A 12,964-nucleotide genomic window follows, 5' to 3' on the forward strand; every position below is an offset into this window, starting at 1 on the left:
AGGCCCCACTAGAAAATCCCCTCTTTTCCTTTTTCACCTTACCAGTGACAGATAGTCTGCTTCAAAATCTACTGGCATGTTTGTGTTTTTATTTTTATGAAGTCCATTTTAACTTCAGGCCCTTAGACAGCTTTGTCTAAGCCCACATGGACCCTACTGGCTCTTAGCCCTGCAGTGGACCTGACCCCTCCAGCTCAGGCCTGTTAGGTAACTGTGTCTCAAGGAGAGGCAGGAGTAGATGGACTTCTCATTATAAAATGGAGCCACCTTCCCCGCATTTAGCTCCTCATATAGTCTGATGTGTTCACTGGGAGTCCAAGTGGACTTGTCTTTATGACTGTTTAAACTTAGTGGACCTTGCTTTAATTGATCTGTCATCCTTCCCCATATTTCCATCTCAGCCCTACCTTTCATGAGTGCTTGGCCCTACCAACTAAAGTAGACTTCCTTTCCCTTAGCAAGCTTGAATCTCAGCCCCCTAATGTGTTCTTAAAGGCTTTTAAATTCTTTGCCAGCTCTTTTCTCAGAGGAGTAGGCCCATCCTTGAGAAAGTTTCTTATTTTGCCATTTGCTCCAACCTGCCTACATTTCATGCCTTGGCTTTTAGGGTAAGGATTTAAGTTCCTCCTTTTACTGGCTATTAGTGCCTGGTCCACTCCACTATCCAGTTCTTATTGTCTCTTTGTGGGGGAGAAGGTATGGAGATTCAAGAAAAAAAATAGGAATTTTATTTTAATCCTTCTTTGTTTTCATTGTGTAACAATGCTTTTCAGAGTGGAACAGCAGGAAGTGATGGTAATATTTTTTGTTCCATCTCTTTCCTTCTGTTGGACAGTTTTGCCTTTTTTTTTTTTTTTTTTTTTAAAGAAAGCAAACCCCAAAGGAAGGAGTCCTTCACTGCCTCCCCCAGTGGCCACTTCCCCAACAGTTATCCTTGCCCAGACTTTGGATTCCTTTCCATGCAAAGGTTCTTTGATGGTACTGTGGAATACAGCATATTCCTTGCAGCGATTGACTTTTTAAGGATGGCATACCATACTACTACAACTATGTGGGTTTCAGCGCCCTCCATGTCACAAACAGCAGAATTAGCCTTGCAAAGAAATTATCTTGATGGTTTGACCAGTAACCAAAGAAGGTAGTGCCCTCAAAGCTTGTCCAGTTTCTTCTTCCTCAGAAGCAAGGATAAAAAGAACCCAACCTGCCATAGGATTTTTATTCTCTATTAGGAAGAGTACATAAGTCCATCTGCATGGCCCCAAGGACAGGGACAACCTAGCTCTCTAGCACTGACAATCCCAATCAGCAATCCTGTCCTGATTATCAGGCTGGGTGACACGCATTTAAAAATAAGTGACCTATACTGCAAAGGTGGGTGATTCCCATAGAGACTAGAGGTTTCTATTGCTGACTTGCCCAATTCTGTGGAGACTAGAACCGAGCTCCAAACTCTACAGCTAAAAAGGCCTTTTGGAGGAAAATGATCTTTGCTTATGATGTGTATGTTTTATTATAGATACACATGCATATGTAAAGTTCCCTCTCTACCCATTCCCCCAGGAGGATGGAGAGAACCCTTGAAGATTTAAGATGGGGATGGTTAAATCCTTAAATTGTTTTTCCTGTTTAAGATGAGAAGAGGATCAGAAGAAAATTGAGACTGGGGAGGAAGTTAGTTCCTGTTCCCTAGCAGTGATAAGAATATAGGATCTCTTCCCAGCTCCTAGAAATATAAATCTGAATGGACTGGAAGAAACCAGAGATCCAGCAGGAGTCTTCTGAATAGAATGGTGCAAACTGATTCTCTTCTGCTGGCAGGGGGTATACCCCAGCAATGAAGAGAAAAGAATTGGAATCCTGGTTACTGTGATTGCTGCTGCCCCCATGTATTGTTCTAATGCACTGTAGAAACTGTATGTAATGTATTTATAACAATGCAGATGTACAAATAACATGAATTCAGTTCCAGCTTTTCTTGCCTGGCTTTCTTAGTAGAGGGGGAAGTGCTGCTTTTTAGGGCAAAGAGCAAAGAGGAAATTGTTCTTGAACAAGACCTGTTTTGTAGTCAGGATTAATTTTTTTAAAGTAATAGCCAAGCTGGAAGAGCAAAGTGCTGCAGCCTATTTTTGCTTCATTCCTGGCCACTAGAGGATAACCTTACACAGGTAGGGGTGTCTCTATACTTGATAGGCTGTGGATGTCAAGGAGATTACTAGAGAGAAAATCCTTTGTCCAAGTGTCCTCCCATGGAGGTGGCCTGAGTGGAAATGGGGCCATTATCCGTGTTAGAGAGAAGTGATAACAAACCTCTTATCTGAGGGGAGTGCAGATCTTGGAGTTACTGATCTTAACACTCCAGTGCTCAGCCACCTAAAGCTCTTTCCAGCTTTTCTTTAGTGCACATTTGCTTTCAGTAAGGTGGCTCCTTTGTCCATTGGCTGAAATAGCTCCCTTTTGTCATTGTTATACCAGTTTGATATTTCATCTAACTGATTATGCTAAGTCTAAAAGCTCATATCAAGGCCCCAAGATTTTGTAATTCTCTTAAGACCTCACCTCTGTGAAGTGAGGAAGAAAGGTGACTTGGGCCCTCCATTTCTGACTTCCAGATAACCGAGTTGGAATCCTTAGCAGTGGTACCTTGCCCGAAATGTGAGGTTTACTTGTCAGGCCCTTTGTCCCACATCCCTGCAAGTTCAGTCTCTCAATCACTCCTTAATAGTTTCATGACAAATACACTGCTTCATTGAGAAATTTTTATTATTAAATATTCTTATCCACCCAAGGGAACTCTAGCCAGAGTTTTCTCTTTGCCTCTGTCTTTTTGGCAGGTAGGCAAAGAAAGAGGCAGCATGGTGTAGTGGAAAGAGTGCTGAAGCCAGAATTGAGATCTGGGTTTGAATTCCAGTACTGACGATTACTAGCTGTATGAACATGAGCAAGTCTCTTAACTTTGCTGACTTTTGTTTCCTCATCTATAAAGTGGGAATAATAATGCTTGCACTACCTACCTCAAAGGGTTGTTGTGAGTAAAGTGCTTTGTAAACCTTAAAGTGCTATGAATTATTATTGACATCCCTGGGATGGGTCTGTTAGACTACTGGTTAAAGACTTGGGAATAACCTGGGTCCCTCAGCTATCTTGAGGAGGGTAGTTTAGTCTCTAGTGTTAGTTTGGAAGGATGGGGCTTGTTTATGCCAAGGGCGATTCATGTTCTCATTCTGGGGAAGAGCCAGTTCCCAGACGACGAAGAGATCAGTAGAAGCCTCCCCACCTATTTCTCACTGGGTAGGTAGGCAGTAACTGTCCCTTCAGCTGGAACCTTTGGCTGCCCTGATGGGGCTGGCTGCCTCGGGCCTCGCTTCTTTTCCTGCCTCACATCTCTTCAAAGGAACCCCTTCAGGGGACATCCGGATTCCTGGGGAGGGTAACCCCAGCCCCCTCATTGGGTCAGTGTCTGATCTGGTGGAGATAGCTCGTGGGGCTTGTCTTTCTCCAGCTCCGCCGGTTCCTGGTGCTCGTTCTTGGGTTTAGGTGCTGCCCATTGGTGGTCAACTCTGTGGTAGCGCTTGAGGGGTCAGCAGGTGGAGAGTCTTCTGGTACTCTGTAAGGAACAAGTGGAGACAGTGGCTGAGATATTACACTTGTGGAGAAGACAAAGTGAGGGACTGTAGGATATCTCATGCGAGCTGCAGAAGGCTTTGCTGCCCACATCACCCCTGGGCTTACTGCCTTTTGGCACCTGGCTGTCTCAAGCTATGGGGGATGGCTAGCTCCTGGCTCAAGGGATTGGCCCCTCCCCACACTCCCCCACCCACCCCGGGTCTGACAATGAGCCCACTCAGTGGGTGGTCTAGGCCCGAGTCCTGGTGGCACAGCACCAAGAGCTTCAGGAGGACCCAAATTCAAACTGCCTCACAGAGGCACTTATGTGATGCCTCTGAAAGCCTGGTCTCCACTTCTTCAGTAAAAGGACATAACAGCGTCTGCCTCGCAGTTATGAAGCTCGAGCATGGAAAAACATACATGAACATGCAGTGATCCATTACCTGGGAACGTACATACACACACTTGTATGTGCACATATGCTGTCTAGCCCTGAAAGCATCAGTCAGGCATTAGCAGCCTTGTTATTCTTTTTACTCGTATTAGCCCACTGCAATCCAGGGCGCTTTGTCACGGGCTGAGGCTCCAGGCTGCCCCTCATTTCCAGGGCTAGGTTTCTGCTTGCCAGCAGCGCCCCCCGACCACTCTTTACCCAGCCTCAGAAACCCACCTCTGTCGGCTGCAGTGCTGCGGGGAGTGGCCCTGCGGCCGCCTTCTCTTCCTGCGCAGCTGCCTCAAGGCTTCGGCCACCTTGGGGTCCCCGGCACACTCCCAGATGATCTGGGCGCGTTCCTCGGCCTGCCTGTCCCCGCTGCGCTGAAACAGGCCCCGGATTTGTAGCAGTTCCGCATCCTGGAAGATGTTGGCCGAGGCTTGCTTTCGCCCCCGGACTCCTGCAGGCGCCTGCCCAGGGGGTGGCTCGCTCACCACAGAGGCCGGAGTGCCCATCGTCGTCGGCTGTAGGAGGAAATGCATGGGGCCTCTGTCAGCCCAGGGGAATCTTGCTTTGGGGCAGGGACACCTGCCCACTTAGTAAGTGTCTGAGCTGGACCAGAACCGTGTGATCGGTCAGCAAACATTAAGCACCACCTGTGTGCCCAGCTATCATGCTGAGCATTGGGGGCTCACAGTCTGATGGGGTAAGCAATATGAGAACTGCGGGCAAATACAGGAACTAGCCAGGAGAGATGGGCCTGATGGTTTCTTGTGTTTGGGGGAGACTTGGGCTGAGGGGAAGCAGTCTGTAGTAAGGGGAGATTGGGAGAAGTGGAGATGATATGGGGGGGGCAGTCTGCTGGAAAAGAGAGGCGGTGGGATCACCAGTCTTGTAGACCATTTGTCTTGGCAAGGAGGGGCATCTCATTTGAGATGGGCCAAAGGAGGACACAGCGGTGGAGGTCATCCAGATCAGGACTTCTTAAACCTTTTTAACTCTGAATCCCCTTTCACCTGAGAAGTTTTTATGTGACCCTGGGTATATAAGTATATTCAGTAGGTATACAAATCAAACATTTACTGACCCCCACAGTCAGTTACGAGGCTCCACATGGGATCTTGAATCACAGTTTGGGAAGTGGGGATGTAGGGGGAGTTAAAATGAAGAGAAAAGGAAACTTGGCAGAGGGTGGGGAGGGCTGGCATTCTAGGAACTAGGTGCCCCAGTGAGTTAATTAGGGAGATGTAAAAAGACTTTCTTGCCCCAGTGAGAATCCAGGTGAGATTATGTTAACAAATCTGTAGTGGACCCGAGAAAACATGGGTTTTGTGATTTTCTCTATTCAGTATGCATGAAGAGAGATGGCAAGAGTGTGGTCAAAGCCTGAAGCGAGCCAGGGCAAGAGCCACACAATAATACAAGAGATTGAAAAGGACAATTACAGTTGAACTGATTCATCAAGATTCATCAAGATTTGGAAAGGTGGAAAGGGTAACTAGAGTATGGGGAAAGACCTAGGAAAGAACCAAGAAGCTGTGATATAGGAGTCAAGATGTGGGACAAAGATGAGGGTCTGGAGTTGTAAACCAGAGGCAGAAGGTAGATTATGAGACAAGATCAAGATCTGGCCATCTTTATGGCTCTTTAATCCAATTCTCTTTTCCTGTTTCTAATCTTAACTTTCTGTTTTTAATCATAGAATTAAATGTAGAATAAGCCTGCCCTCTTTTCTCTCACATTTACTGTGAGGAAAAGTATGCTGCAAACTTAAAAGTGGCTTAGAAATGCAAGTTATTATTATTAACCATAATAATGACTGGAGGTCAGAAAGAACTTCTAGAGCATTCAGCATTCCAGATCTCAAGGAGCAAAAGTGAAAAGTTGTTAAAATAGATTTCAGGTCAGTTTTACTTTGTTCTTACAAAGATCTTACTCTGGCATGGAAGCAACTCTGAATTCTCAAGGGATGTGTGAGTAAGGCACAAGCTCTCCAGAGAGACTGTTTGGACTGACTCAGCTACGGTTAAAGAAGCCCATTATCACCAGAAGCTGATCACCAGATTATGACCTTGGGTTTGCAGCAAAAGGTTTGGCCACCAGAATTCTGTACCCATCAATCAGCACACACCTATCGTATACCTAGTAATTACAGTGGGATGCTGAAAAGCATAGGCTAGGCACGGGGCAGGCAAAGGTAAAAAATGAAACAGTCCCTGCCCCTTTGGGACCTACAGATATGTGGAGTGTAGGGAGGATGTGCAGGAGAGTCAGGTTGTAGAAAGAACCCTGCTCTTGCGGTCAAGATTCAGTTCAGACTAGTTCTGTGACCATGGCAAGTTATTTAGTTTCTGAATTTGCTTCCTCATGGATGAAATAGAGATAATAGACGTCCATAGTGGAAGGAGCCCCCGCTGGATTCAAGTCCCCGTTTTGCTCCTACTCACTATATCGACTTTCTAAAATTTGAAATGCTCTATCAGTGTGGGACTAGAGGGCTATATAAACATTTTCATCATCATTGGACTGGGCGGTGAGAAGGTGGAATATGCAAGCTATACCCATCTCTGCTGTGGAGGTGAGGTTTAATAGTCTTCTAAAATCTTATGTCACTTTCTCATCTTCTAATTGTCAGGCTAGGCCCTAGCTCCTCACAAAAGCTTATAAGTGATCATTGAGTCCTTAGAGTTGGGAGAGATGGGGAGGGACATTGTAAGAGTCTCATTTAGGTTCTTTCTCTTGGGTCAGACATACTATATCTGGCTAGAAGGATATGATCCTAACAATAAGGCTATTTGATTGCTAGAGCCTTTTTTACATCCTATCCTGAATTTTCTCCATTTTTATAATTCCAGAGTTGTTATTTTATATTCTTGGATTCAAGTGTCCCAAGATCTAATCTTGCCTCAGACATTTAATATTTGGGTGAAAATAAATTACTTCCTTGAGCCACAATTTCCTCATTTTTTAAATCCCAGATTCTTAAACTGTGGGTCATGACTCCACACGGGATCTCCTAACTGAATATGGGGGTCATAAAATTATGATTTATTAATGTTTGATATGTATATCTATTTTATCTACTATATATCCAGTGTCATGTAATAATTTCTCAAGGGAAAAGGGGTCAAGAGTGGAAAAAGCTTAGGAAGCTCTGCTTTTAATAATGGATGCTATTTAAATGTGAAATGCATTTTCTTACCCTATCCTAAACTCTTCTTCATCTCCATCTTTTTCTTACAGTTCTTTCAGTTTTTCTCTCCCATTTCAAGTGTCCTACAAGAACACATAATTCACTTTGTTGTTCCTCTTATAAAATCTGGGCATTGCTGGGGGCAAAATAAATGAACATCCGGCTTTACTTTTCCCATGTGACTGTTTTCTGTGCTGTCTCTGAGAGCTTTGCTTCGCTTTCATGGTGGCTGAGAAGCAAAATTGTTATTTTTTAAAAAGCACATCAGGCATAGAATCTCTGCTCTTTGGAAATACCATCTTTATCAATAAGAAGCATTGATTCATTGCCTGCTATGTAGAGGGTGCTGTATTTTTAACGAAGAATGCTATTTAAATGTGAAGTGAATTTTCTTAACCTATCCTAAATCCTCCTTCTCTACCCTATTGCCTCTCAATGTCAATTCTTCTTCTCCCATTTCAAATGTCCAATTACAAGTACATATAAATCCATTTTGTTCCTCTTGTAAAATCTGGGCATTGCTGGGGGGTAAAATAAATGAGCATCCGGGTTTACTTCTCCCAAGTGAGTGACTGTTCTCTCCCATGGTGATTGAGAAGCAAAATTGTTACTATTAAAAAAAACAAAAAAACAGAAGCATCAGGTCTAGAATCTCTGCTTTTTAGAAATACCATTATTATCAACAACAAGCATTGATTCATCCTGCTATGTATAGGGGCTGTGTTAGTTGTTGGAGTTACAGATAAGCTGTAGGGACTGTTGAAGACTGAGGAAATTTTCAAATCTAAGGAATAGAGATGGGGAAAAATTCAGGAGTATCACTGACCCATCAAATGTTTTAATAGCTCACCTTCTTCCAAGGAAGAATAAAACCAGTAAACTAGACGGGACCTGGCATTCCTGAAGACTCACCTGCCAGAAATTGTTATTTGTTCTGAATGAGTGCCTGTTTGCAAGATGAAAACTGCCTGCAGTTACCTTCAGATTCTTTAGCACAGTGGACTGAAAAGTGTAAGAGGCCTGGCTTTCAGTATTAGCCTCTTTTTGTCAGGAGTCCTTGGCCAGATCAAGTACTATCCGGATATTTGAGTTTGTTTAGCTATAAAATGTAAGTATTTAATCTGTCTTTGCACATAGTTACGTGTTGTCTCCCCATCCCTGTCCTTATTTGATTGTGTTTGTGGAGAAAAGATGCCTTTCTTTGCTAGCACTTAGCACAGGGCTTGGCACATAGTAGATGCCCAATAAATGCTTGTTAACTGACCATCTGTAGCCTTAGTTTGCATCATGAACATTCAGTTTACTTACAAAAAAGTGTATTCTGTGGGTCTGGAAGTTGCACACTCTATATTGCTCTGAGCAAATAGCAAATAGTTTGAATAGTAAGATATCTTTCACATCTTTTTTTTCCCCCTTCTTTTTCCAATCTCTTTGACCCTCAGAATTTGCTTTTGGGGGCAGCTAGGTGGCGCAGGATAGAGCACCAGCCCTGAATTCAGGAGGACCCGAGTTCAAATCTGGTCTCAGACACTTAACACTTCCTAGCTGTGTGACCCTGGGCAAGTCACTTAACCCCAACCTCAAGGGGAAAAAAAAAAAAAAGAATTTGCTTTTGGATGTAACATGTTGTGAAACAGATAGGCTTTCCCCAAGATGTAAATGGGAAAACAGTAGGAAAGAAGGCAGATGATCATCCATTAGTCAGAAGGCCTTTGATGGGCTCATTCAGCAGATATTCACTGCGTAATAAGCTGCATTTACTTTGAACCTGGGATGTTCACAACATGAACAAACACTGATGTCAATAAGCTGAATTGGGAAGGTCAGTGATGTTGGGGAGAGAGCTCAGGTTCGGCTCTTATTTAGCTGTCTTGGGCATGTCCTTTCATTTCCCTGGGTCTGGCTAAAAGGAAATTGGGAACAGATGATTCCTTTGGGGAGCCTTAGAAGGCCGTGATATTCCTTGGGTCCAAACCCTGTTTAGTCTAGGGGGAACCTGAGTAGCTTGGGAGTCATTACCTAGGAGTGGCCTGTGTGAACAGGCTCCTTTGCCCAGGTTTGGGGCACACCCTTCCCAACAATGTACTCCCCATCCCCAGGAAAAAGCAGATTATGTTCAGACATAAAACATGTGCCTCAGATATCTCCCAAGGCCAAGGCTGGTTTTGGAGTCTGAGTACCTGAATTTGGAGGTTATGCCTGTGTGACTTTTAAAAAAGTTGGAGGGGGAGGGTTAACCAGAAGGTCCCCTAAGGTCCAGCTCAGATCTAGGTGTGATACTAGCTTGGCCAGTACTAAGTGTGGGTGACCCTCTATTGTGGATTGTGGTGGGAATAGAGGAAGGAGCTGGTTGTTAGGTCCTCTTATCTAGAGCTCCATAAAATTCTCATTTCCTGTGATGGCTGAAACTCCTCAGAGAGGAAGGACAAGCCGCATGGGGTGGGAAAACGCAGCCAATCTCAGCGGCCTGGACAGTTCTCCGAGTCCCCGGGGCTCACAGAGGCCCCTCGGATTAACCTCAAACCAAAGGCTTTGGGGAGACTCCTTTGTTACTGGGGAAACCAGGGCGAGGAACAGGAAGGTGGCATCTGTGGCTCGCTAGGAGAGGGCGATGTGGTGGGACTGACTAGCTTCCCTGGCCTGACAGCTCCAGAGGGTTAGACGGCCACCGACACTCGGGGCTGGGCCCGGGCTGCAGATCCCACCGGGACTCGGACTGCGGGCACCGACACTCGGGGCTGGGCCCGGGCTGCAGGTCCCACCGGGACTCGGACGGCTCGCACCGACACTCGGGGCTCGGGACTTAAGCGGAGGAGACATGGGACATTCGGAGAAGCTGATTCCGATCTCCTGGCGGTGCCCTCGCGCTTCTGCCCAGAGGAGCCTCCCCTTCAAAGGCTCAAGTCAAGGGAAGGCTTGGAACTCTCAGGAAACGGAGAGCGGTCAGGTTATCTCCGTAGATTAGACCCCGCAGCAAAGGTCAGAAATCCCGGCCCAGCCCCCGCGGGCTCCACTCCCCTGCCCAGGATGAGACTGGCTCGGAACTGAGGGCTGATCGGACCCATCTTCGGCCCGCGGCTGTTCCCCCTCGGAGTCCCCGCTGTGCCCCTTTACCCTCCTCCACCCGCTCGGCGCCGGCCGGCTTCTCCAGAAGAGTGCCCGCGGACGCTCGGCCCTCAGCCGGGGAGCAGACCCCGTTTCTACCCCGCAGCAATTGGCGGGTTCCGGGCAGCGCGTGCGCGCCGGTTCCGAGCCCGAGGATTCAGGGAAGTACGGGGAGGGGGGGGTTGTTCTGACACCGATGACAGTACGACCTCCGCAGCCCACGTCTGATGCACGCCCGGGCAGCCCGTGACGCTCACCCCGACGAGTAACATCTCTGCGGGCTCCGGAGCGAGAGCCCGGGCCGGAGAGCTGCAGAGGGGGCCCTCCCTTCCGGGGGTCTCCGGAGGGTCTGCCCAGGCGAGCTCCCGTTCCTCCCGATCCCACCCGCGCCCCGCAGCACGAGCCGCCCCACGCGTGGTCTCTTACCTCCGCCAGCGGCAACAGAAAGGGGCAGCGCGGGAGCTCGGCCGTCCGAACGCCGCGACCCCCGCTCACAGGCGCGATTCCATTGACAAACCCAGCGCAGACCCGGAGGAGAAGGCCGGCCCCCAGCCCCAGCCCCAGCCTCCGCTTCAGCTCCAGGGTAAACGTTCCAAAATCGAACGCGGAGAACCCCGCGACCAATCAGAGCCTCGATGGGGAAGGGGGCGTGTCCCTCCTCCCCTTCCCAGCCCCAGCCCATCCCCCAGCCGCGCCGCCGGCTCCATTGACGTCAATACACTAAGCAGAGCTCGGTTTGGCCGGCTCGGAGAACCGGGGCGGAGCCGCATTCCTATCCCTGGGGTGCGGCGGCCACCACCGGCTCCACCGCGGGCGGAGACTTCCTCTTCTCTGAGGCGGTGACTGCGCAGCCACGGAGCCCGAGGGGGCTGGGAGAGAAGGGTCTCGGTGTTTGCCAGGGTCCCCCACACCCACTCTCCCCGCCCCCACTCCTCGGGCTCGCTCTCCGCAGTGTGGGAAGGGGCTGGCGGTCCGTAATTAGCCGGGCTCGGTCCCAGGGGCCGCCACTCAGGCAGTCAGAGAGCGCTTGCGTTCGTCCATGTGCGCGGGCGGCGGGGGATGGGGGGCAAACCTCGGTGGTCGGGAGATTCGCAGTCGGGCAGTGACTGGGAAGCTTGGAGAGAAGCGGTCCGCAAGCGCCCAGAAGCACATACGGCCCGGAGACAAGTGCCCCCCAAGGCCTAGTGTGGTTCTGAGCTGTTAAAATCGCAGCTGCTTAAACTCCGCCGAGACTGGGGGCGCCCAGTGGTTCTGAGGGAGTCACGCCCACTCACCCCCCCCACACACGGCCGCTCCGTGAGCGCTGCAGGCCCATCATCGAGGCCAGAGCCTGAAGCTGACTGACCTCGCCCCTCACCGCGTGCTCCCTCAGACCCGGGCCTTCTTTCTCTCTTCTCCCACCGGCAAACAAAAAGGCCAAGGTCTTCCCCTGCATCCAGGAACCCCCGGGAGCCCGACCGCGACCGGATGGAGAAGGAGCAGCTCCTCTCATTTAAGTCCCACTCACTTTCAGGTCACCCTCCCGCTGTCACTGGTGCTCTTCTAGAATGAAGGGACCAGTCCCTGGTTTGGTAACTGGGTCATTTAGCTCACCCCCATAGTCCTGGGTTGCCTCCTTCCTGTGGCCTGGGTGGTTTGAGCCACCCTTCCCAGACTAACTACCTAGTTTGAGCCTGACCCATCATTGGGTATCAGCTCATTCAGGGCAAGGGTCATGCAGAAAAAATCTTTGCCAAAATGACAAACACTGAAAATGTGTCTCCCTTTGATCTGCCTGGAGTGTTTCGAGAAAGAAATCAGAAGGAAATCAGCTGCTGAAATCAGGGCCAAACAGTTCTCAGAGATCCCACTCCAAAGCAAGTGTTCATGCTTCAGCCTCTTAGCGAGCAGTGCTCTGATAAGCAGGGTCTGCTTTGTTGGAAGTCTAAAAAAAGAGCGTGTCCGAGTCTCGGTCGGGCCAGCCAGAGACAGCTTCGGAAACTGTGGGAAGGGAAAAGCATGATTCATGGGAGACCTGGTATTCAGAGCCAGGTTCTGCTCTGAGCCAGTCTGTGTTTCCTCCTTTGTGAAGGGATGGTCTCTGTGATCTGTCTGTAAATGGCTTTGAGACCCTCTGTAATCCTTACTCTCCAAAACCAGGGATATCATTCACCAGGGATTCAGAATCTGCTGGCTCCAGGATAGCTGCCACTAAGGAAGAGAGGGGAAAAACCTTCCCCCAAACTCACCGTGTGTTTACAACTCAATGAAAATGCATTTAATGTAGCAGTGCCAATGTTTTTGATAAGAAGATGGAAAACACAAAGTTTTCCTGGCAATCCTCCTAGCAAGATGATAACAAAGCCTTGAAATTTCTAACTTCAAAGCCCAACTCCTGAGACAGTGGCTGCTAAACAGTGAGGCAGCGCCAGCTCCCTGTTATAATGAGAACTTATATTTATAAAATATTTTAGAATTGCAAATACTTTCACATTCATTATCACATTTGATTCTCATAACATGTATGAGGTACTCTGGACAGCCCCATTTTATACATGAATAAGGTATCATTCTACGGGAGCCTCTGCTAAGTATAACCAGTGATGATGCTGCTGAAACATGGACTCTGATGGGATGCTGGCTGGGAG

The 12,964-nt window shown here is 48.2% G+C and overlaps 1 protein-coding gene across 2 annotated transcripts; it reads right to left on the reverse strand.

Moving 5' to 3' along the window:
* Positions 1-2,746: 2,746 nt before the first annotated feature.
* On the reverse strand, positions 2,747-10,952 carry AVPI1 (arginine vasopressin induced 1). 2 transcript variants are annotated; one of them, XM_074296006.1, is made up of 4 exons: positions 10,764-10,918; positions 7,242-7,315; positions 4,277-4,563; positions 2,747-3,604 (listed from the first exon to the last, which is right to left on the reverse strand). In XM_074296006.1, the coding sequence occupies exons 3-4, from the start codon at positions 4,552-4,554 to the stop codon at positions 3,451-3,453; spliced, it is 432 nt and encodes a 143-aa protein (XP_074152107.1). In that variant the 5' UTR covers positions 4,555-4,563; positions 7,242-7,315; positions 10,764-10,918; the 3' UTR covers positions 2,747-3,450. The 2 variants fall into 2 exon arrangements, with proteins under 2 accessions (XP_074152107.1, XP_074152106.1); XM_074296005.1 differs by lacking the exon at positions 7,242-7,315 and having other exon boundaries at positions 10,764-10,952.
* Positions 10,953-12,964: the final 2,012 nt, after the last annotated feature.

Source organism: Sminthopsis crassicaudata, chromosome 2 (genome assembly GCF_048593235.1).
Source record: "Sminthopsis crassicaudata isolate SCR6 chromosome 2, ASM4859323v1, whole genome shotgun sequence".
Classification (NCBI taxonomy): Eukaryota; Metazoa; Chordata; class Mammalia; order Dasyuromorphia; family Dasyuridae; genus Sminthopsis; species Sminthopsis crassicaudata.

Bases quoted from the DNA above. Each gene is read 5' to 3' on its own strand.
- AVPI1 (XM_074296005.1), bottom strand. From the start codon at position 4,554: ATGGGCACTCCGGCCTCTGTGGTGAGCGAGCCACCCCCTGGGCAGGCG. The intron at 3,605-4,276 runs GTGGGTTTCTGA...TGTTCCTTACAG, and splicing joins CAGCACTGCAGCCGACAGAG to AGTACCAGAAGACTCTCCAC.